This window comes from Amblyraja radiata, chromosome 10 (assembly GCF_010909765.2).
Source record: "Amblyraja radiata isolate CabotCenter1 chromosome 10, sAmbRad1.1.pri, whole genome shotgun sequence".
NCBI lineage: Eukaryota > Metazoa > Chordata > Chondrichthyes > Rajiformes > Rajidae > Amblyraja > Amblyraja radiata.
In genome coordinates, this window is record NC_045965.1 from 31,131,696 (window position 1) to 31,153,059 (window position 21,364).

General features: G+C 48.3%; 1 protein-coding gene across 2 annotated transcripts in view; it reads right to left on the reverse strand.

The window, feature by feature from the left end:
• lrrc40 (leucine rich repeat containing 40) overlaps positions 1–21,364 on the reverse strand; it is a 54,174-nt gene that overhangs the window by 20,989 nt on the left and 11,821 nt on the right. Inside the window, exons 6-11 of one of the 2 annotated variants that reach the window (XM_033028485.1) lie at positions 19,186–19,328; positions 18,448–18,620; positions 16,856–16,946; positions 10,858–10,903; positions 9,559–9,658; positions 1,193–1,300 (exon numbers count right to left, since the gene is read on the reverse strand). In XM_033028485.1, the coding sequence (XP_032884376.1) occupies positions 1,193–1,300; positions 9,559–9,658; positions 10,858–10,903; positions 16,856–16,946; positions 18,448–18,620; positions 19,186–19,328 (661 nt within the window). Of the gene's footprint in view, positions 1–1,192; positions 1,301–9,558; positions 9,668–10,857; positions 10,904–16,855; positions 16,947–18,447; positions 18,621–19,185; positions 19,329–21,364 lie in introns of both variants that reach the window. The other variant, XM_033028484.1, reaches the window with a different exon arrangement.

Here is a 21,364-nt window from a genome sequence, read left to right on the forward strand (position 1 = left end):
TGGCATGAACATGGGCCAAAAGTCTGTTTCTGTATTCTATAAATTCATGACCCCTCGTCCTATTAAATAGTTCCAATTATAGGTTGGGGAGGGGCTATTTTAAAAGCTTCTGCAGGTGGTTGATAGAGATCCAGTCAAGCAGGCTACTTTGTCCAGAACGATGTCAACTTGGAATTATTCTACACTCATCCATTCTATTGTTATTGCTCCATTATTGTCACAAGTATCATGATATTGGAAGATCGGGAATGCATCCTTAGTGTCCAAGAGGTCCGTTCACAAGTCTAATCTTGAATCTGGTGGTACGTGCTTTCAACCTTTTGTATCCCAAAGGGTGAGGGGAGAAGAGAGAATGACCAGGGTTGGAATGGTCCTTGATACTGCTTGCTGCTTCCCCTTGAAGTGTAGATGGAGTCAAGTAGGAAGGCAGGGGTGGATGGTGTTGTTTGGTGTTGGTTTGTGTGATGGATAATTGGAGTGTAATCTATCACAAGCTTGAGTTTTGACTGGTAAGATGTAAAGGCTTTGGTATTTCAGAAAGTGATACCTTTACAGTAAGATACATCGTATCTGTTCTTCTTTCATCTCCACAGCATTTGTGTGGCTGGTGTAGTTGTGTTTCTGGTCAATTGTGACTCCAGGAATCTTAACTGGGAAGGGGGCGCAATTTGTGCAGATTATGCTAATAAAATATCAAGGGTAGGTGATTGCACCTTGTCTTATCAGAAATGGTTATGATCTGGTACTTGTGTTGCACTCATGTACACCGTTTATCAGCCATGCTAGGATTTTATTTAGGTCTACTGCGTTTGTTTCTTTTTACATTACAGGAAAATGAATCATAATTCTAATTCAGAATTGGATACTAAACAAAGGAGAAAAATGAAATTACAATTATCAGAATACATGTCATTTTACAATAACCCAATAAGTGGATTTGTATTTGCAAAAGATTCTTTAAAGCATACCAAAAATTAACATTTATGCAAAATACTACAGGATACACTGTTTTCTTTTCACTCATTAACTAATTACTTACTGCATTAAATGTTTCTTAGTACTAGAATACATTTGAAACTGATTTATTTGTATTTCAAACACTACTGTGACCCGAGATTATGCTATGAATTGGAATGTTCTTAAATGTTACTACACAACGCAGGATCACAAGCAGTAGGTATATTGGACCTACCTGGAAGGGACTGCAGTCAACAAGTTCTTGCTCAAGTTCACACTACCAATGGGAACTCCATCAGAGGCATTAAATATTTCATCTGGAACAACTGTGGCTTTCTTGTCACTAGACCAGGACAAAATAACAAGGAGGAGGTTTAGTTTTGAACTATGTATTGAACTATGTATTGAGGATGTTTAGTTGTTGTCAAGCAACAAAAATTATTTAAAAAGTGTTGCAGTAACTCAGCGGGTAACTCCAGCACTTTGTTTGTGGCGCACGATTATTTAGCTTAAGTTAAAATCTTCTAATGTTATTCTGCTTCATGCCATATTTACCAGGGTCCTTATTCACACAAAGTTCAGGATGAGGTGAGGATTTGTAGATTAGAAAGTACTCAAGCATAAAAAGAGAAGCATAAGAGACTCCACCCGTGTTAAAATAGCTATGTTCAAATCTAGAGTGTGACAATACCTCAGTGCCGTCCTCCTGTTAATATTTAATGTCTAGGCCACTGTGAAGATTATTGCCCTTAGAATAGTGATGTTAGCACAAATCCTTTTTTTAAAAGCTTGTTTTGTTTTGCTTGGCGAACATTTATTGGCCATCTATAATTGCTCTAGAACTGTGTGGCTTACCGGATCACTTCAGAGTATTTCTATGAATCAACGCAGAGATTAAACTACTCTTCAGCAAAATCATAACCTCCTTTGAACATCAATGCTGATAAAACCATGCATTCTTTTTAAATCCACAGTTTATAATGCAAAATAATTCTGCAACATTAAATCACTAAGTCTGAAAAGGCATGGCTTTTGTTAGCCATCTACCTGAATAATTACACAGCAAATTACATAATATGTATTTACGGATATGGTAAAAATATTACATTGCTCTTGAACATGCTTTCCCATCATAAAGTTTTAAGCTCATATGTTGAATTTAAAACTGCAATCAATTGAGTGTAATATCACCAGATCAGAAAAATAAGGATGCAACAAGGGAACAACCTATTTTAGATCTATTGCTCTGTAATATGAAATAATTAATTTATAATCATGTGGTTAAAGTATTTGTTAAGCAAATAGTGGAAATTATCTCGTAAAATTTCACATAAAAAGTGGAAATAAATTTGATCTGAATAAAACAAATTATAAGGATATTGTGAGTTGCTTATGATAGACGGAAACTATATTGAAATAATTGAGAGTATAAAGTCAGTTTTATAATTGTACTAGACCAAGTACAGACCTGTTGGGTCTGCTCCCCCGACACAAGATTCCACCACTCACCCTTTCCCCCAATGCAAGCCTTTCCCCCAACGCAATATTGCACCACTCATGCAGAGCCCCCAACTGCGCTGGCGCGGCTCATTTCTCCTCATCCCCCAGCACTCCCTCCTCCTCTTCACCCTCCCTCTTCAATCCCTAGAGGGGAGGGGGGGTAGTAGTGAGGGGGGGGGGTAGTAGTGAGGGGGGGTAGTAGTGAGGGGGGGAGTAGAGAAGGGGGGGAGTAGAGAGGGGGGGGGAGTAGAGAGGGGGGGGAGTAGAGAGGGGGGGAGTAGAGAGGGGGGGAGTAGAGAGGGGGGAGAGTAGAGAGGGGGGAGAGTAGAGGGGGGGGAGTAGAGAGGGGGGGAGTAGAGAGGGGGGGAGTAGAGAGGGGGGGGAGTAGAGGGGGGGGAGTAGAGAGGGGGGAGTAGAGGGGGGGGAGTAGAGAGGGGGGGAGTAGAGAGGGGGGGAGTAGAGAGGGGGGGAGTAGAGAGGGGGGGGAGTAGAGAGGGTGGGGGAGTAGAGGGGGGGGGAAGTAGAGGGGGGGGTAGAGAGGAGGGGGGAGGAGAGAGGGGGGGGAGGAGAGAGGGGGGGGAGGAGAGAGGGGGGGGAGGAGGGAGGGGGGGGAGAGTAGAGAGAGGGGGGAGTAGAGAGGGGGGGGGAGTAGAGAGAGGGGGGGAGTAGAGAGGGGGGGAGTAGAGAGGGGGGGAGTAGAGAGGGGGGGAGTAGAGAGGGGGGGGAGTAGAGAGGGGGGGAGTAGAGAGGGGGGGGGAGTAGAGAGGGGGGGGGAGTAGAGAGTAGAGAGGGGGGGGAGTAGAGAGGGGGGGGAGTAGAGAGGGGGGGGAGTAGAGAGGGGGGAGTAGTAGAGAGGGGGGGAGTAGAGAGGGGGGAAGTAGAGAGGGGGGGAGTAGAGAGGGGGGGAGTAGAGAGGGGGGGGAGTAGAGAGGGGGGGGAGTAGAGGGGGGGGGAGGAGTAGGGGGGAGTAGAGGGGGGAGTAGAGGGGGGGAGAGAGAGGGGGAGGAGAGAGGGGGGGGGAGTAGAGAGGGGGGGGAGTAGAGAGGGGGGGGAGGAGAGAGGGGGGGAGGAGAGGGGGGGGGAGGAGAAGGGGAGGAGAGGGGGGGGAGGAGGAGAGGGTGGGGAGGAGAGAGGGGGCGGAGGAGAGAGGGGTGGAGGAGCGAGGGGGGGAGAGTAGAGGGGGGGCGTAGTTAGGAGAGGGGGGAAGTAGAGAGGGGGGAAGTTAGAGAGGGGGGAGTCGGAGAGGGGGGGAGTAGAGAGAGGGGGGGGAGTAGAGAGGGGGGGGGGGAGTAAGTAGAGAGGGGGGGAGAGAGATATATAGGGGAGCGTAGAGAGGGGGAAGTAGAGTAGAGAGGGGGGGTAAGGTAGAGAGGGAGTAGTAGAGGGGGAGAGAGTTGAGAGAGGGGGGAGAGTAGAGAGGGGGGGAGTAGAGAGGGGGGGAGTAGAGAGGGGGGGAGTAGAGAGGGGGGGGAAGTAGAGAGGGGGGGAGTAGAGAGGGGGGGAGTAGAGAGGGGGGGGAGTAGAGAGGGGGGAGTAGAGGGGGGGGGTAGAGAGGGGGGGGAGAAGAGAGTGGGGGGAGTAGAGAGGGGGGAGAGTAGAGAGGGGGGAGTAGAGAGGGGGAGAGTAGAGAGGGGGGGGAGTAGAGCGGGGGGGAGTAGAGAGGGGGGAGTAGAGAGGGGGGGAGGAGAGAGGGGGGGAGGTTAGAGGAGGGGGGGAGTAGAGAAGGGGGGGGAGTTAGAGAGGGGGGGAGTGAGAGAGGAGGGGGAGTTAGACGAGGGGGGAGATAGGAAGAGGGGGGAGTAGAGAGGGGGTAGCGAGGGGGAGTAGAGAGGGGGGAGAGTAGAGAGGGGGGGGAGTAGAGAAGGGGGGGGGAGTAGCAGAGGAGGGGGGAGTAGTGTAGAGAGGGGGAGTAGAGGGAGGGGGGAAGGAGATGAGGGGGGATTATGATGCAGTAGAGAGGGGGGGAGTAGAGAGGGGGGGAAGTCAGAGAAGTAGAGAGGCGGGGGGAGTTAGAGAGGGGGGGAGTAGAGCAGGGGGGAGGTATGAGGAGGGGGGTGAGTAGGAGCTGGGGGAGTAGAGAGGGGGGAGTAGAGAGGGAGGGGCGAGTAGAGGAGGGGGGGGAGTTAGAGAGGGGGGGGGAGTAGAGAGGGGGGGGAGTAGAGAGGGGGGGGAGTAGAGAGGGGGGGAGTAGAGAAGGGGGGAGAAGAGAGGGGGGAGTAGAGAGGGGGGGTGAGTAGAGAGGGGGGGGGAAGTAGGAGGGGGGGAGAGTAGAGAGGGGGAGTAGAGAGGGAGGGGAGTAGAGAGGGGGGGGAGTAGAGAGGGGGGGGAGTAGAGAGGGGGGGGAGTAGTGAAGGGGGGAGTAGTGAGGGGGGGGAGTAGAGAGGGGGGGAGTAGAGAGGGGGGGAGTAGAGAGGGGGGGGAAGTAGAGAGGGGGGGGAAGTAGAGAAGGGGGGGGAGTAGAGGGGGGGAGTAGAGAGGGGGGGGAGTAGAGAGGGGGGGAGTATGAGGGGGGGGGAGTAGAGAGGGGGGGAAGTAGAGAGGGGGGGAGTAGAGAGGGGGGGGAGTAGAGTAGAGAGGGGGGGAGTAGAGAGGGGGGGGAGTAGAGAGGGGGGAGTAGAGAGGGGGGGAGTAGAGGTGGGTAGAGAGGGGGGGTAGAGGGGGGGGGTAGAGATGGGGGGTAGAGAGGGGGGGAGTAGAGAGGGGGGAGTAGAGAGGGGGGGAGTAGAGAGGGGGGGGAGTAGAGAGGGGGGGGGAGTAGAGAGGGGGGGGGAGTAGAGGTGGGTAGAGAGGGGGGGGGTAGAGGGGGGGGTAGAGATGGGGGGTAGAGATGGGGGGGTTAGAGAGGGGGGGGTAGAGAGGGGGTGGTAGAGATGGGGGGTAGAGAGGGGGGAAGTAGAGAGGGGGGGGTAGAGTGGGGGGGTAGAGGGGGGAGGGGGTAGAGAGGGGGGGTAGAGAGGGGGGGTAGAGAGGGGGGGTAGTAGAGGGGGGGTAGTAGAGGGGGGGGGTAGTAGAGGGGGGGGTAGTAGAGGGGGGGGGTAGAGAGGGGGGGGTAGAGAGGGGGGGGTAGAGAGGGGGGGGGTAGAGAGGGGGGGGTTAGAGAGGGGGGGTAGAAGGGGGGGTAGAGGGGGGGGGTAGAGAGGGGGGGGTAGAGAGGGGGGGGTAGAGAGGGGGGGGGTAGAGAGGGGGGGGGTAGAGAGGGGGGGTAGAGAGGGGGGGTAGAGAGGGGGGGTAGAGAGGGGGGGTAGAGAGGGGGGGTAGAGAGGGGGGGTAGAGAGGGGGGGGGTAGAGAGGGGGGGTAGAGAGGGGGGGGTAGAGAGGGGGGAGTAGAGGGGGGGGTAGAGTGGGGGGGTAGAGTGGGGGGGGTAGAGGGGGGGGTAGAGGGGGAGGGGGTGGGGAGGGGGTAGAGAGGGGGGGTAGAGGGGGGGGGGTAGAGAGGGGGGGGTAGAGAGGGGGGGGTTAGAGGGGGGGGTTAGAGGGGGGGGTAGAGAGGGGGGGGGTAGAGGGGGGGGGTAGAGAGGGGGGGGGGGTAGAGGGGGGGGGGGGAGAGGGGGGGTAGAGAGGGGGGGGTTAGAGGGGGGGTAGAAGGGGGGGTAGAGAGGGGGGGTAGAGAGGGGGGGGTTAGAGGGGGGGGGGTAGAAGGGGGGGGTAGAGAGGGGGGGTAGAGAGGGGGGGTAGAGAGGGGGGGGTAGAGAGGGGGGGGTAGAGAGGGGGGGTAGAGAGGGGGGGGGGTAGAGAGGGGGGGGGAGTAGAGAGGGGGGGAAGTAGAGAGGGGGGGGGAGTAGAGAGGGGGGGAGTAGAGAGGGGGGGGAGTAGAGGGGGGGGGTAGAGAGGGGGGGGGAGAGAGGGGGGGGTAGATAGAGAGGGGGGTAGATAGAGAGGGGGGTAGATAGAGAGGGGGGATAGATAGAGAGGGGGTAGATAGAGAGGGGGGTAGATAGAGAGGGGGTAGATAGAGAGGGGGGATAGATAGAGGGGGGGATAGATAGAGGGGGGGATAGATAGAGAGGGGGGGGGTAGATAGAGAGGGGGGGGTAGATAGAGAGGGGGGGGGTAGATAGAGAGGGGGGGGTAGATAGAGAGGGGGGATAGATAGAGAGGGGGTAGATAGAGAGGGGGTAGATAGAGAGGGGGGATAGATAGAGAGGGGGGTAGATAGAGAGGGGGTAGATAGAGAGGGGGTAGATAGAGAGGGGGGGTAGATAGAGAGGGGGGTAGATAGAGAGGGGGTAGATAGAGAGGGGGTAGATAGAGAGAGGGGGTAGATAGAGAGGGGGATAGATAGAGAGGGGGGTAGATAGAGAGGGGGTAGATAGAGAGGGGGTAGATAGAGAGAGGGGGTAGATAGAGAGAGGGGGTAGATAGAGGGGGGGATAGATAGAGAGGGGGGGGTAGATAGAGAGGGGGGGGTAGATAGAGAGGGGGGATAGATAGAGAGGGGGTAGATAGAGAGGGGGGATAGATAGAGGGGGGGATAGATAGAGAGGGGGGGGTAGATAGAGAGGGAGGATAGATAGAGAGGGGGGGGTAGATAGAGAGGGGGGGGTAGATAGAGAGGGGGGGGTAGATAGAGAGGGGGGGGTAGATAGAGAGGGGGGTAGATAGAGAGGGGGGGGTAGATAGAGAGGGGGGGTAGATAGAGAGGGGGGGGTAGATAGAGAGGGGGGGTAGAGAGAGAGGGGGGGGTAGATAGAGAGGGGGGGGTAGATAGAGAGGGGGGGGTAGATAGAGAGGGGGGATAGATAGAGAGGGGGTAGATAGAGAGGGGGAGATAGAGAGGGGGGTAGATAGAGAAGGGGGATAGATAGAGGGGGGTAGATAGAGAGGGGGGTAGATAGAGAGGGGGGGGGTAGATAGAGAGGGGGGATAGATAGAGAGGGGGGTAGATAGAGAGGGGGATAGATAGAGAGGGGGGATAGATAGAGGGGGGGATAGATAGAGGGGGAGATAGATAGAGGGCGGGTAGATGAGAGGGGGGGTGGGTAGAGAGGGGGTGGGTAGAGAGGGGGGGGGTAGATAGAGAGGGGGGGTAGATAGAGAGGGGGGGGTAGATAGAGAGGGGGGGTAGATAGAGAGGGGGGGTAGATAGAGAGGGGGGGTAGATAGAGAGGGGGGGTAGATAGAGAGGGGGGTAGATAGAGAGGGGGGTAGATAGAGAGGGGGGGTAGATAGAGAGGGGGGGTAGATAGAGAGGGGGGGTAGATAGAGAGGGGGGTAGATAGAGAGGGGGGGGTAGATAGAGAGGGGGGGGTAGATAGAGAGGGGGGGGTAGATAGAGAGGGGGGATAGATAGAGAGGGGGTAGATAGAGAGGGGGGTAGATAGAGAGGGGGGATAGATAGAGGGGGGTAGATAGAGAGGGGGGGAGATAGAGAGGGGGGGGTAGATAGAGAGGGGGGGGGTAGATAGAGAGGGGGGGTAGATAGAGAGGGGGGGGTAGATAGAGAGGGGGGGGGTAGATAGAGAGGGGGGATAGATAGAGAGGGGGGTAGATAGAGAGGGGGATAGATAGAGAGGGGGGATAGATAGAGAGGGGGGATAGATAGAGGGGGAGATAGATAGAGGGGGAGATAGATAGAGGGGGGGTAGATGAGAGGGGGGGTGGGTAGAGAGGCGGGGTGGGGAGGGGGAGGGGGAAGAGGAGACTCCTCCACCACCCCCCCTCCCATCTCTCTCCTCCTTATTTCTCTCATCCTCCCCCCGATTCCCTGCCCCAGGACCTACCCAGGTCGTAGAGCAGCGCCAGGGCCTGCAACTCGGCCTGGTTCTTGTACTCAGCCCGGCCCTAGTTGTAGACTCCAGCCATCAGCTCGACTTTAAACGATTAAAAAGTTCGGAAACATCGGTGGGAATGCGGCGGGAAGACGTGCATCGCCTCAACGTGAAAAATGTGAGTACAATGTGTTAAAATGGGAAGGCTGTGGCCTAGCGTTTGGAAGAAAATAGGAAAATAGAAAAATGAACCAGACACGCACGCACGCGACAAAGAGTTTTAGTATTATAGAGATACAGGGCTTTTGGCCCAACTCGCCATTGCCAAACAAGATGTTGATCCAAGCTGGTTATACCTGCTTTGATCACTTCCTCTGGCAGCTCGTTCCATTTATGAAAAAGTTTCCCCTCAGGTCCCCTTTAAATCTTTCCCCTCTCACCTTAAAAATGTGCCCTCTATTTCAGACTTCCCTAACATGGGAATATGACTGTGACCATTCACCTTATCTATGTCCATCATAATTTTATATATTTCTGTAAAGTCACCCCTCAACCTTCTACATTCTGGGGGAAAAAAATCCCAGCCTGTCCAGTCTCTCTTTGTAACTCAGCCAATGCCACCCCCCACCCCAGTCTCCTTGGTAACATCCTAGTGAATCTTTTGTGCACCCTTTGCAGCTAATGACATAATTCCTAAAGCTGGGAACCCAGATCTGTGCACAATACTCTGTGTGGTTTCACCAACAACGTGTAGATTTGCATAATGGCATCTCAACTATTGCATTTGATGCGCTGGCTAATGAAGCCAAATGTGTCAAATGCCTTTTCACCACGTGTCACCAATTTCAAGGGTCTATGTACCTATACTCTTGGATTTCTCTGTCTATTACACTGCCATTTAAGTCCTACCATAGTTTTACTTACCAAACTATAATGCCTCACACATATCCAAGCTAAATTCCATCTGCCATTCTTTGGCCCACCTCCCCAGTTCATCTAGATTGTGTTGTCATCTTACACAACTTTCTTCATTGTCTATCATAGCACCATTTTTATGTCATTCAGACATAAACCATATTAACGATATTGTTGTCCAAATACTTAACCTAGCACTGATCCCTGTAGCACACCACTAATCACTGACATCCAACTGAATAACAATGCTCCACTGCCACCCTATCTCTTACCATCGACCCAATTTGACAGGAAGACACAGAGAGGCACAAAGAGGAGGAGAGTGGGATAGAGAGGACATCGGGGGCAGGGAGAGCAAACCGTTAATGTTGAAACTTTGCTGTGAAACTGGGCATTATATCAAGTACACATTATAAGAACTAATAAATCTGCAGAAATCTCAATATCACCAAATGTATTCCTATTCCACATTACATACCTGTATTCTAACATCTTGTGTGTTCCTATGTTGTAGACAGTGGCGTTAGACTCACTTGGAAATGTCATAGCTGTTCCAGGGCCACTGTCACCTTCGCCATCTGCTTGTTCTAAGCAAAAACACAATAAATCAAGAATCTATTTGTGATGAACATACATGCATTAAAACAATAGCTTCCGACACATGGTTTCGCAGTTCTTTGATATATACCTTGCAATTCGTTATTCTCAGGTTACTAGCAGTCAAAGACAAAGTTTACAATAAATAAATAAACAGATGGTGACTTAAATACATTATAGTTAAAGATGATTTCAAGTTCTGGAATACTTCTGGTGAATTTGCCTTCCATCTCTTCAAGTCCACGATTTATTTCCTGATGTTTGATTCTCGAAACTGCACATACAACTCCCAGTGTGGCCTGACCAAGCTTTGCCACCATTCCAGCATAATTTGCCAACTTTATTTCATACTATCGACCTTGCAATGTAGGGTAATATTCCAATTGTCATTTTTATTGCTTTTATCATTGTGCACGTGCATTCTTAAATATAATTGTCATGAACTCCTCGTCTCCTTATTGAGAATATTTTGGTTTATCCGCATTAAATTTCATCTGCCACAGTTTTCCCCCCAATAACTAAACATTGCCTCTTTATTGCTTTTGGCTTTTATCTAACAAAATAGTCTATTAGTAAACAAGGATATATATTCTCTATTCCATCAGGATGTTGTTCATAAATATGGTGAAAGGCTGTGGATCACAGCACAGGAGCCTTGGGTTCAATCTATGCAATCCCAACAGTCACATACAAAGGCGTTCCCTTGTCCACATGCCTTATACTGTGACATTGGAAGAAAATTCATGTATTTTGATGTTTTATGGGTAATGACTGATACCATCAGCAATAATCACAGACAATCTGGGGAAGAAAATACCAGTGCCGAGAATGAAGGGGGATCTAATAGGGGCAGGCAGTAGATGGGACTGTTCAGTGAAAGCCTGCAAATTTGTTGCCACTAAATTTGGTACTGCCTAGAAGGGGTCTGCCATATATTACCGGGTTATATGCAAAACAAAGCATTTCACTGTACCTAGGTACATGTGACAATAAAGTATAATTGAATCCTTGAAGGCCAATGTGAGCACCCATGATAAGGAAGTTTGCTTCCATTCAACTAGCTAGCTGGGGAAAATACAAGCCAAAAATCCCTATGTAAACATCACAAAAAATTTGATTCATTTTCAATAAATTTATACTGGAAAATTACTTATGTAGCCTTTTGAAGTCGCTTATGTACCTTCCATCCTACTCCTTAAGTACTTGAGAAGTTCTTGTGTTCCTCCCTGTAAAAGACACAGAATCAGTCATTAGCATTAATCTTAGGTACACAAAATTGCTGGGGAAACTCAGCGGGTGCAGCAGCATCTATGGAGCGAAGGAAATAGGCGACGTTTCGGGCCGAAACCCTTCTTCAGACTGATGGGGGAGAAGGATGGAAAAGGGGAGGAGGAGGAGGAGCCTGAGGGCGGGCGGATGGGAGGGTGGGAGGAGACAGCTAGATGGTTAAGGAAGGGGAGGAGACAGCAAGGGCTAGCAAAATTGGGAGAATTCAATGTTAATGCCATCCGGACGCAAGGTCCCCAGACGGAATATGAGGTGCTGTTCCTCCAATTTCCGCTGTTGCTCACTCTGGCAATGGAGGAGACCCAGGACAGAGAGGTCGGATTGGGAATGGGAGGGGGAGTTGAAGTGCTGAGCCACCGGGAGTTCAGGTAGGTTATTGCGGACTGAGCGGAGGTGTTCGGCGAAACGATCGCCCAACCTACGCTTAGTCTCCTCGATGTAAATCAGCTGACATCTAGAGCAGCGGATGCAGTAGATGAGGTTGGAGGAGATACAGGTAAACCTTTGTCGCACCTGGAACGACTGCTTGGGTCCTTGAATGGAGTCGAGGGGGGAGGTGAAGGGACAGGTGTTGCATTTCTTGCGGTTGCAACGGAAAGTGCCCGGGGAGGGGGTGGTGCGGGAGGGAAGGGAAGAATTGACGAGGGAGTTGCGGAGGGAGCGGTCTTTGCGGAAGGCAGACATGGGGGGAGATGGGAAGATGTGGCGAGTGGTGGGGTCACGTTGGAGGTGGCGGAAATGGCGGAGGATTATGTGTTGTATTTGCCGGCTGGTGGGGTGAAAGGTGAGGACCAGAGGGACTCTGCCCTTGTTGCGAGTGCGGGGATGGGGAGAGGGAGCAGTGTTACGGGGTATGGATGAGACCCTGGTGTGAGCCTCATCTATGGTGGCGGAGGGGAATCCCCGTTCCCTGAAGAACGAGGACATTTCCGATGCCTTGGTATGGAATGTCTCATCCTGGGAACAGAAGCGGCGTAGGCGGAGGAATTGGGAGTAGGGGATGGAGTCTTTACAGGGGGCAGGGTGGGAAGACGTGTAGTCCAGATAGCCATGTGAGTCAGTGGGTTTGTAATGTATGTCGGTCAGGAGTCTGTCCCCTGCGATGGAGATGGTGAGGTCAAGGAATGGTAGGGAAGTGTCGGAAATCGTCCAGGTGTATTGGAGTGCCGGATGGAAGTTGGTGGTGAAGTGGATGAAGTCAGTCAGTTGTGTGTAGGTGCAGGAGGTGGCCCCAAAGCAGTCGTCAATGTAACGGAGGTAGAGGTCGGGGATGGGGCCCTGGTACGTCTCGAACAAGGATTGTTCAACGTACCCGACAAAGAGGCAGGCGTAGCTGGGGCCCATGCGTGTGCCCATAGCTACGCCTTGTGTTTGGAGGAAATGGGAGGAGTCAAATGTAAAGTTGTTGAGGGTGAGGACCAACTCCGCTAAGCGGAGGAGAGTGTCAGTGGCTGGGTATAGGTTGCTCCTCTGGTCGAGGAAGAACCGGAGGGCTCCGAGGCCATCCTGGTGGGGGATGGAGTTGTAGAGTGACCGGACATCCATGGTGAAGATGAGGGGGTGAGGGCCCAGAGAGTGGAATGCGTGGAGGCGGCGGAGAGTGTCTGAGGTGTCTAGAACATAGGTGGGGAGGGATTTGACCAAGGGGGATAGGATGGAGTCAAGGTATGTGGAGATGAGTTCGGTGGGGCACGAACACGCAGAGACAATGGGTCTGCCGGGAGAGCCGGATTTGTGGATTTTGGGGAGAAGGTAAAAACGGGCCGTGCGGGGCTGGGGAACGATGAGGTTGGAAGCTTGGTCGGGCAGGGCGTGGGAATTGATGAAGTCGGTGATGGTGCTAGAAATGGTGGCCTGGTGCTCGTCAGTGGGGTCATGGTCCATGGGTAAGTAGGAGGAGGTGTGCGAGAGTTGGCGCGTGGCCTCAGCTTTGTAGAGATCGACGCGCATGTCCTCTGGTTCTTGATTCTCCTACTCTGAATAAAAGACTGTGTATTCACCCTATACATTCTGTTCATGATTTTATACACCACTATAAGAACATCCCTCTGCCTCCTGCGCTCCAAGAATAAAGTCCTAGCCTGTCCAATCTTTCCCTATTGCTCATGCCCCCACACCTTTTCGAGTTTAATGATATCCTTCCAAGAGCCAACTGAACACAGTGCTCCAAATACAGCCTCACCAACGTCTTGTACAACTGTAAAATAATGCCCAAACTTCTATACTCAATACCCTGACTGATGAAACCAATGTACCAAAACCTTTTTTACCACCCTTATGACATCACTTTCAAGGAAATATGTTCAGTTTAGTTTATTATCACGTGTACCGTGGCACAGTGAAAAGCATTTGTTGTGTGCTAACCAGTCAGCAGAAAGGCAATACATGATTACAATCGAGCCATTCACAGTGTACAGTCAGAATAGAGATTTTAAAATGTGGTGCAATTGTAATGTGTGATTGTAGATCTGCTTCTGTAATTAGCAGTCGCCCGGATTCGGTACCAGTACTCCTAGATCCCTCTGTTCCACAACAATGATAGTGTCCTATCATTCACTGTTAAGGTCCTGCCCTGGTTTAACTTCCCAAACTGCAACGCACTTATCTGCATTGATCCCCATTTGCCATTCCTTAGCTCATTTGCCAAACTGATCAAGATCCTGCTGTATTTTTTGATAACCATCTTTATTGTCCACTATACCACCTGCTTTAGTGACATCTGTAACTTACTAATCACAGATTGTATATTCTCATTTAAATCATTGATATACACCACAAACAGCAATGGGCCCAGCACCAATCCCTGAGGAGCACCACTAGTCACCGGAATCCAATCTGAAAGATGACTTCCACCATCACCCTCAGTTTCCTTCCATGAAGCCAATTCTGTATCCAGTGAGCCTTCCAGAGCAGCCTAACATGTGGAACCTTATCAAATGCCTTGCTAAGTCTACAGCTTTCCCCTCGTCAGTCGTTTTAGTTCTTCAAAACGCAATCAAATATGTAAGACATGATCTCCCACACACACAACCGTGCTGCCTATCCCTAATCACCCCATGTCTACTTAATTTCAGACACAGGAGCAAGAGACTTGAAAAGTTGGCGCAAAGATTGGCTGGAGCAAGTTAATTTCAGGTTCGAGCAGGAGCAGAAGACTCGAAAAACAAGCCCATGGATTGGTTGGGTGATCAAAGTTGGCTAATTAAGCAGCTACTTAGAAGGCAAAGTGTAGCGATGCGGCTTATTGGGGGCAGCCATGTTGGGAGATAGGGTGTGTAGAGGTGAAGTGCTGTGTTGAAGGCAAGTGTGAATCATTGGCTCAAGAGTCATAAATGGTGTGTTGAGCGCAAGTGCAAGTCTTTGGCTCAAGTTGGAAGGGAGGAGAGGGGGCAGGGGATACAAGGTACAGCCTGTTGTGTAGCCTGCCATGTGCGATTCTTGTGCTTTTTATGTCTTGCTTTGGTGCAGTCAAGATGGCGGGTAGAACAGAGCTGCCAAGTTTTGTCAGAGCATTTCAGTATTCTAGAACCTGAAAATCTGTATTTTGCTAAGGAAATCAGTAATTTTACGCAGTGCCATTGTGCTGAAAAAAATGTTATTTTTTATGCGCAGTCATACCCATGTAAGAGGTCAAGAATGCATAACTTTGCTACCAATTGACATGTCTTCTACGCACCTTACTTGCAGTGCATTCATTGTCATCTCTTTGTATACTGCTGTTTAAACAGCTGCTTCCTGCTTTTAGCATCAGATGATGTAGAAGCCATTCAATTTTGGAAGACTCTCTCTCTCAGTATCCAATAACCCTACTATCAGAAAACTCCATCCAGACCGCCCAAAGCAAAGAGAGCCCTCAAGACGAGTACGGACCCTGTCCAGAAACGCCGCTCCTCCTCCACCCTCTCTTTTTTTTCTCCCTCCCTCTTATTCCCTCCCTTCCTCTCTCCTTCTCCCTCCTTTTTTTCTCCCTCCCTCTCTCCTTCTCCCTCTCCATCTCTTCACCCCTCCCTCTCTTCCCCTTGAACCCACCCACCGTTCTGTAAATTCAAGGCCAATCCCAATGTAACTGCAATCACACTGGTAACCTTTCACCACTGGGCTTATCCAGAATTCTAACACTGCCTGAAAAATAATCAAAGGCTCAACTACCACTGAGAAAGAGAATTCCAAACACTCATTGTTATACGAGAATTTTCCCGAACAGTCTGTGACCCATAGCGCTGTGGCCATAGTGCTATGTGTAACGCCCATAGTGCTATGTTTAAAGCCCATAGCGCTATGTTTAAAGCCCATAGCGCTATGTTTAAAGCCTATAGCGCTCTAGCTGGTAGCGCTATTTTTAGAACCCATAGCGCTGTAGCCAACGGCTCTTCGTTTAAATTTCCACGCATTAAACTGACAGCATTCTGTTTAAACCTGGAGTGGGTTTTATAATCTACGGACCAATCTCCAAAGTTGTATTATTGGTAATTTATTCTATTCTTTTTTTATCGTTTTGTTCTCTTCTTTCTTCCTATCTATAAAAAAAATAAACAAATAGAAGCAGTTAATATGCAATTGATAAATGAGGACCCCTATCACTTTGATAGCTGGAATTCCATCTATTAACAATATGTAATTGATAAACAAAATGTGTTTTGATTATGATATGTATATGCTTCTCATAAAAATATTATTTAAAACAAAAACCTGGAGCTGGACAGGCAGCGAGAAGGAGAAGGAATGGGTGACGTTTCTGGTTGAGACCCTTCTTCAGACCGAACTGAACTCCGTATTTAAAATCCGTATTTAACAACACAAAACCGAACATCCGTATTCTAATCGCATTACCGTACAAAATACGGAAAATCCATACTACTTGGCAGCTCAGGTAGAATGGTGCAATGTACTCCTGCAGCAAGTGGGGAAGTAGGGAAACTGCCGGTGTCCCTGATGACTACACCTGTGGGAGGTGTGTCCAGGTGCAGCTGCTTACAGACCACGTCAGAGAACAGGAGCTGCAGCTAGATGGCCTCTGGATCATGGAGATTGAAGGTTTCATAGATAGGAGTGATAGTGAGGTGGTCATACCCAAGGTACAGGAAGAGAGTAGGTGGGTGACCACGAGGAAAGGGAGTAGACAGAGAGTTCAACACCTGTCCTTGTACATCTTCCCTTGACTCCATCCAGGGTCCCCAACAGTCCTTTCAGGGGAGGCAGAGGTTTACTTGCACCTTCTCCAACCTCACCTACTGTATCCATTGTTTTCGGTGTGGGCTCCTATATATCGGCGAGCCCAAGCGGAGACTGGGCAATCATTTCGCTGAACACTTAAGCGCAGTCCTCCTTGGCCTACACATCTCCCTATTTCCAAACATTTTAACTCTCCTTCCCATTGCAATACTGACCCATCTATCCTGGGCCTCCTCCACTGTCAGAGTGAGACCACACGCAAATTGGAGGAACAGCACCTCATATTTAGCTTGGGCAACTTACAGCACAGCAGCATGAATGATGATTTCTCTCATCTCAAGTAACCACCAGCATTCCCCCTCTCCCCCATCCTAGTTGTCCTACTAGTTTCACTGTTTGCATCCTTGTATACCTTTGTATGGGCATTGTAGGCTCCACTCATCCTTGGTCATCTGTTGCTGGCCCTGCTCTGTTCTGGCCTTTCCTTACCTCCAGTTGCCTCCCCTCTACCTTCAGTCTGAAGAAGGGTCCCGACCCAAAATGTCATCCATCCTTTCTCTTCTGAGATGCTGCCTGACACCGAGTTCCAGCATTTTGAGTCTATCTTTGTTGCTATGAAAATCTGGCACACCAACATTAATCCTTCAGGTATTCTACAAATCATAATTAATCACAATGACAATTATTAAAAAGACATGATAAAATATGGAATTACTCACATTAATAATGTCTCTGCGAATGGAACGCAGTGGGTTGCCCTCCAGCAATAGAGATTTCAACTTTGGAAGATTTCCTAGTTTATACGGCAAGCTGCATGTCAAAGAGCATTTCATGAATGAACAAGAGATTTTCCAGCAAATGTTACATCCTAATTATTTATGGGATTTTTGTATAAATATTAATGGATTGATCAGGGTAGACACAAATTCCTAGAGTAACTCAGCGGGACAAGCAGCATCTCTGGAGAGAAGGAATGGGTGATGTTTCGGGTCGAGACCCTTCTTCAGATCAATAGATTGATCATACCGATTCAATCTGAAACGACCATGTAGTGAAAGTACGCCCTCATTGCTATTAGTAGGGAGTTCCAAAGATTAGACAAAAGGAATACTGGTATATTTCCAAATCGGGATAGTGTGTGACTATGAGGGAAATCAGCTTATGGGATGTTACCTTCTACCTTTGTCCTTGCTGGAGGAGGTCATAGGTCTGCCAAAATGAGTAACGTCAATGCGAACTGCTGCCACTATGAGCCTGCAGTAGAGGCAATGAGTGATTGATTGAATATTAAGCAAGCAAGCCAGATGGCATCAAGCAACTCGAGTGTTGTTGAAAATGCACCCATCCAGGCAAGTGGACAATATTCCATCACAATCCAGATTTATGCCTTATGGATGGTGGAAAGGCTATGGGGTGTCAGTAGACGAGTCACTCGCCATAGTAGGTCCCTTCTTACCTTGTAGCCACAGCTGGTCCATTTGCACTTCCGACCTCAATAAACAAAATGGCACAGCATAGTGTGTTATATTATTCCTACTTCCAGATAAGCTGGTAACTCCTTTGGTGTCCAGGATGCATTCACAGTAACAAATATCATATTGATGCATAACTGACGGCAGTCCTGTATTAGGTACCTCTGCTCTCTTGACTGCTACATTCGCTGTGTTAGGAACCCACCACTGGCCCTCCTGCAGCAATGGACCACCCCGTTGCCAGTGTGTTGAGGTAACTGGCGAGAGCTGGTGCTGGGCAGGTTGGGGCAAACAATGCAGTCACCAAGTCTCAGATGCACCTATGTCTACTGTCACAGAAATCAGGTCAACGTTCGTGCAAGTGAACCCATGCAAAACAATTGTCCTGGATGGAGTCCCCAACCTTGTCTCCAGAGACCCAATGGCAGGAATATTCGCAGACATCATTAACTTCTCCCAACTCCATTATGAGATTCCCATCTGCTTAAGAGGACCACTCACCCCGGTGCCACAGAAAAGTACGATAACATGCCTTAATGACTATCGTATGCGGCACGGGGGCACAGCAGTAGAGATGCTGCCTTACAGCACCAGAGACCCGGGTTCGATTCCGACTATTGGTTCGTACGTTCTCCCCGTGACCTGCATGGGTTTTCTCCAGGTGCTCCAGTTTCCCCCACACTCTAAAGACGGACAGGTTTGTAGGTTAATTGGCTTAGTATAAATGTAAATTGTTCCTAGTATGTAGGATAGCGTTAATGTGCAGGGATCGCTGGTCGGTGTGGACCGAAGGGCCTATTTCCGCGCTGTATTTCACAATTGAATTTAAAAAAACATACTTGCAAATATCATTGTTTGTGAGGTCCAATCGTTCTAGACCTTGAAGCAGAAGAACTTCATCGGGCAGTGATTTCAGTTTATTGTCACGGAGCTCCAATACACTGATGGCACTTAAAGGTTGCAAGTGCTCCGACCCCAAATACTCTATTTGGTTATTTCCAACATACAGTTCCTGTAGTGCAGAGGCAACAGTACAATTGGTAGCTACTTTAAAAGTACATGTAATCCAGCTTGGGCATAATATTTCATTTCAATTATATTATAAGATGTTATTTTTAACCACCTATTAATCAGATTGTTTTTCCTATCAGAGGACACAGGAAATACACAAAACTATAAACATTAGTTTTTGCAGATATTCCAAATAGAAAACTGGATAACATTTTTTAAATCTATAAATATTAATGATAGTTAAAGACCACAGACATTAAAAAATAAGTAGATTATTTAACATCACAAACAAGCATTTAGACAATGTCTAATTCATATATTTACTCAAGCATCTGAGCTGTAAATCTGTATCATTCAAATCTTCCCACTGACCTAACAATTTCTAAAGTGTGATGAACTTTATTATATTTAAAGTATGGTAGTAACGGCATCAGATGTCAAAGCTTAGTTTTAATGCTTTAACATAGATTGAGAGAATAGATCTATACAGGAAACAGCCCAAAACATAATAGCAACTTGGAGATAGTAAAAAAAAATACATTAAAATGATAGTATTCTCAAAGTACCTTCAGATATTTACAGGATGGAAACTGTGGTAGGTGGCGAAGCCTGTTATGTCTCAAATAAAGCTGTTCTAATGAAACCAAGGTCGCTAATTCTGAAGGGACACATTCCAGTTCATTATGAGTCATATCCAGAAACTTTAAGCCTGAATAAATTAAGACAAATTATAAAGTAAGTTTAATATAGTTGGTTTCACACTACAACCATAGGATTCAGATACCATTTGGAATGATAGTTCACCCAGAACATTCCCAATTAATTTTGTGCATCTTCTTCCTTTCTCACAATATAATTTATTTTCCAGCAAAATCTACACAATACAGTTTACAGACCATAAATGTACGTCTAATGATGCATTCAATGCCTCGGCTGTGTTGGGAAATTCTGAACAATTCCTCAGTAAGTTTCTTTTCCCATCTTGATAACATTTTGGAACCAAGAAAGTTATATTATAAATTAAAAGAAAAGTTGATTTACAAATGTTTGTATAATGAACTCTCAATTGATTTCCAATTCCTCATTTATTCGATTATGCTACTTAGTTGGATAATGTAACAAACCAGTGTATTCTTTGCTTGACATGGTTGTGCTGTGTCCAGAGACTTGGGTTTGATCCAAGCCCACAGTCCTGTCTGTGTGGAATTTGCAGACAGACTCATAACATTGTACAGCACAGAAATGGGATCTTCAGCCAACCATGCCCATGCCACTCTTTTCACTCATCTATACTAACCCCATTTGCATGCATTAAGTACATATGGTTAAATGCATTGCCTATTTAAGTACCTGTCCAAATGTCTCTTAAACATAGTGATTGTATATAATTATATGCAGCTCCAGATAATAACCACTCTCTGTGGAGTGTTTCCCTTCAAATCATTCTGAAAACTCCTTCCTATTATGTTAAATCTATGACATATTGTTTTGCATACATCTACCATGGGAAAAATAATCCCATTATCTACCTCATAAATTTTCAGGTCATCCGTCAGCTTCTTCTGCTCCAGATGAAACAAGCCCCGCCTATCCAATCTCTCCTCATAATTAACATCCAGAGAACATTCTGATGAATCTCCTCTAGTCTTTCAGCACAAACCACATCCTTCTTACATTGTGCTGACTTGCACAGTGTTCCAAGTGATGTCTAACAAATGTTTGGCCCAGTTGCTTAACAAAACCTTTATATTCTATGGCCAAACCTATGAAGGTAAGCATGTCATATGCTTTCTTCACCACATCTGTTACCACTTTCAAGGAACTATGGACTTGAGCCCCAAGGTCCCTCTGTTCATCAACGTTCCTTAGCACCCTACCATTTACTGCATACTGATCTATATGATCCATCTGATCTATATTCTACTGTGGCCTGAGATGACCTTCCTCACATCTATACCATGGCAACTTTCACGTCCAGTGTTGTTCTCCCAAACAGCACAATGATTACTCAGATCATTGGCCACTATAGGGTGGTAGGAGAATCCGAGAGGAGTTGATGGCAGTAGAGAGGAAATAGGTTGCAGAGAAATAAGGAGAGTGGGATTGATCTGGGTGCTGGTACAGACTCAGTGGGCAATATCATCTTTTATGTCAGAAAAACATGAGAAAATAACAGATATAATGCATTCTGGCACTTGTATCCATCCAAGAGCAGATAAAACAACTCTTTTTTGTTCAGTGTGAAATCGATCTCAGAAAATAATCATTGATTTTTTTTGGAGGGAGAAGAGTTGTTGAGGGAAAGAGATTAATCTAATCCCCCTCGAGAAATACGCTGAGAATGCATTGCGAGCTAAAGAATTATTGGTGTTCTGCAGAATTATTTAGGTGCATAAAGAGCCGGTCTCACTTTGCGATTTTTTCGGCGACTGCGAGCAGTTTTACGACTGCCCGTAAAGCCGTCAAGTTGTACAACAGAGTAGACAAGACACTGGACAAAGTCTACACCAACATGGCTGAAGCTTACAAAGCCATCCCCCTCCCCCACCTTGGTCAGTCTGATCACGTCTCATTGTTCCTGCTCCCTAAGTACTCCCCACTCATCAGACGGGTTAAACCAACTGTGAGGACAGTTAAAAGTCTGGTCAGAGGAAGCGGACTTCACACTTCAGCAGTGTTTTGGAAACACTGACTGGAAGGCGTTTGCAGCCCAGGCCACCCTTGACTCCCACACGGACATTGATT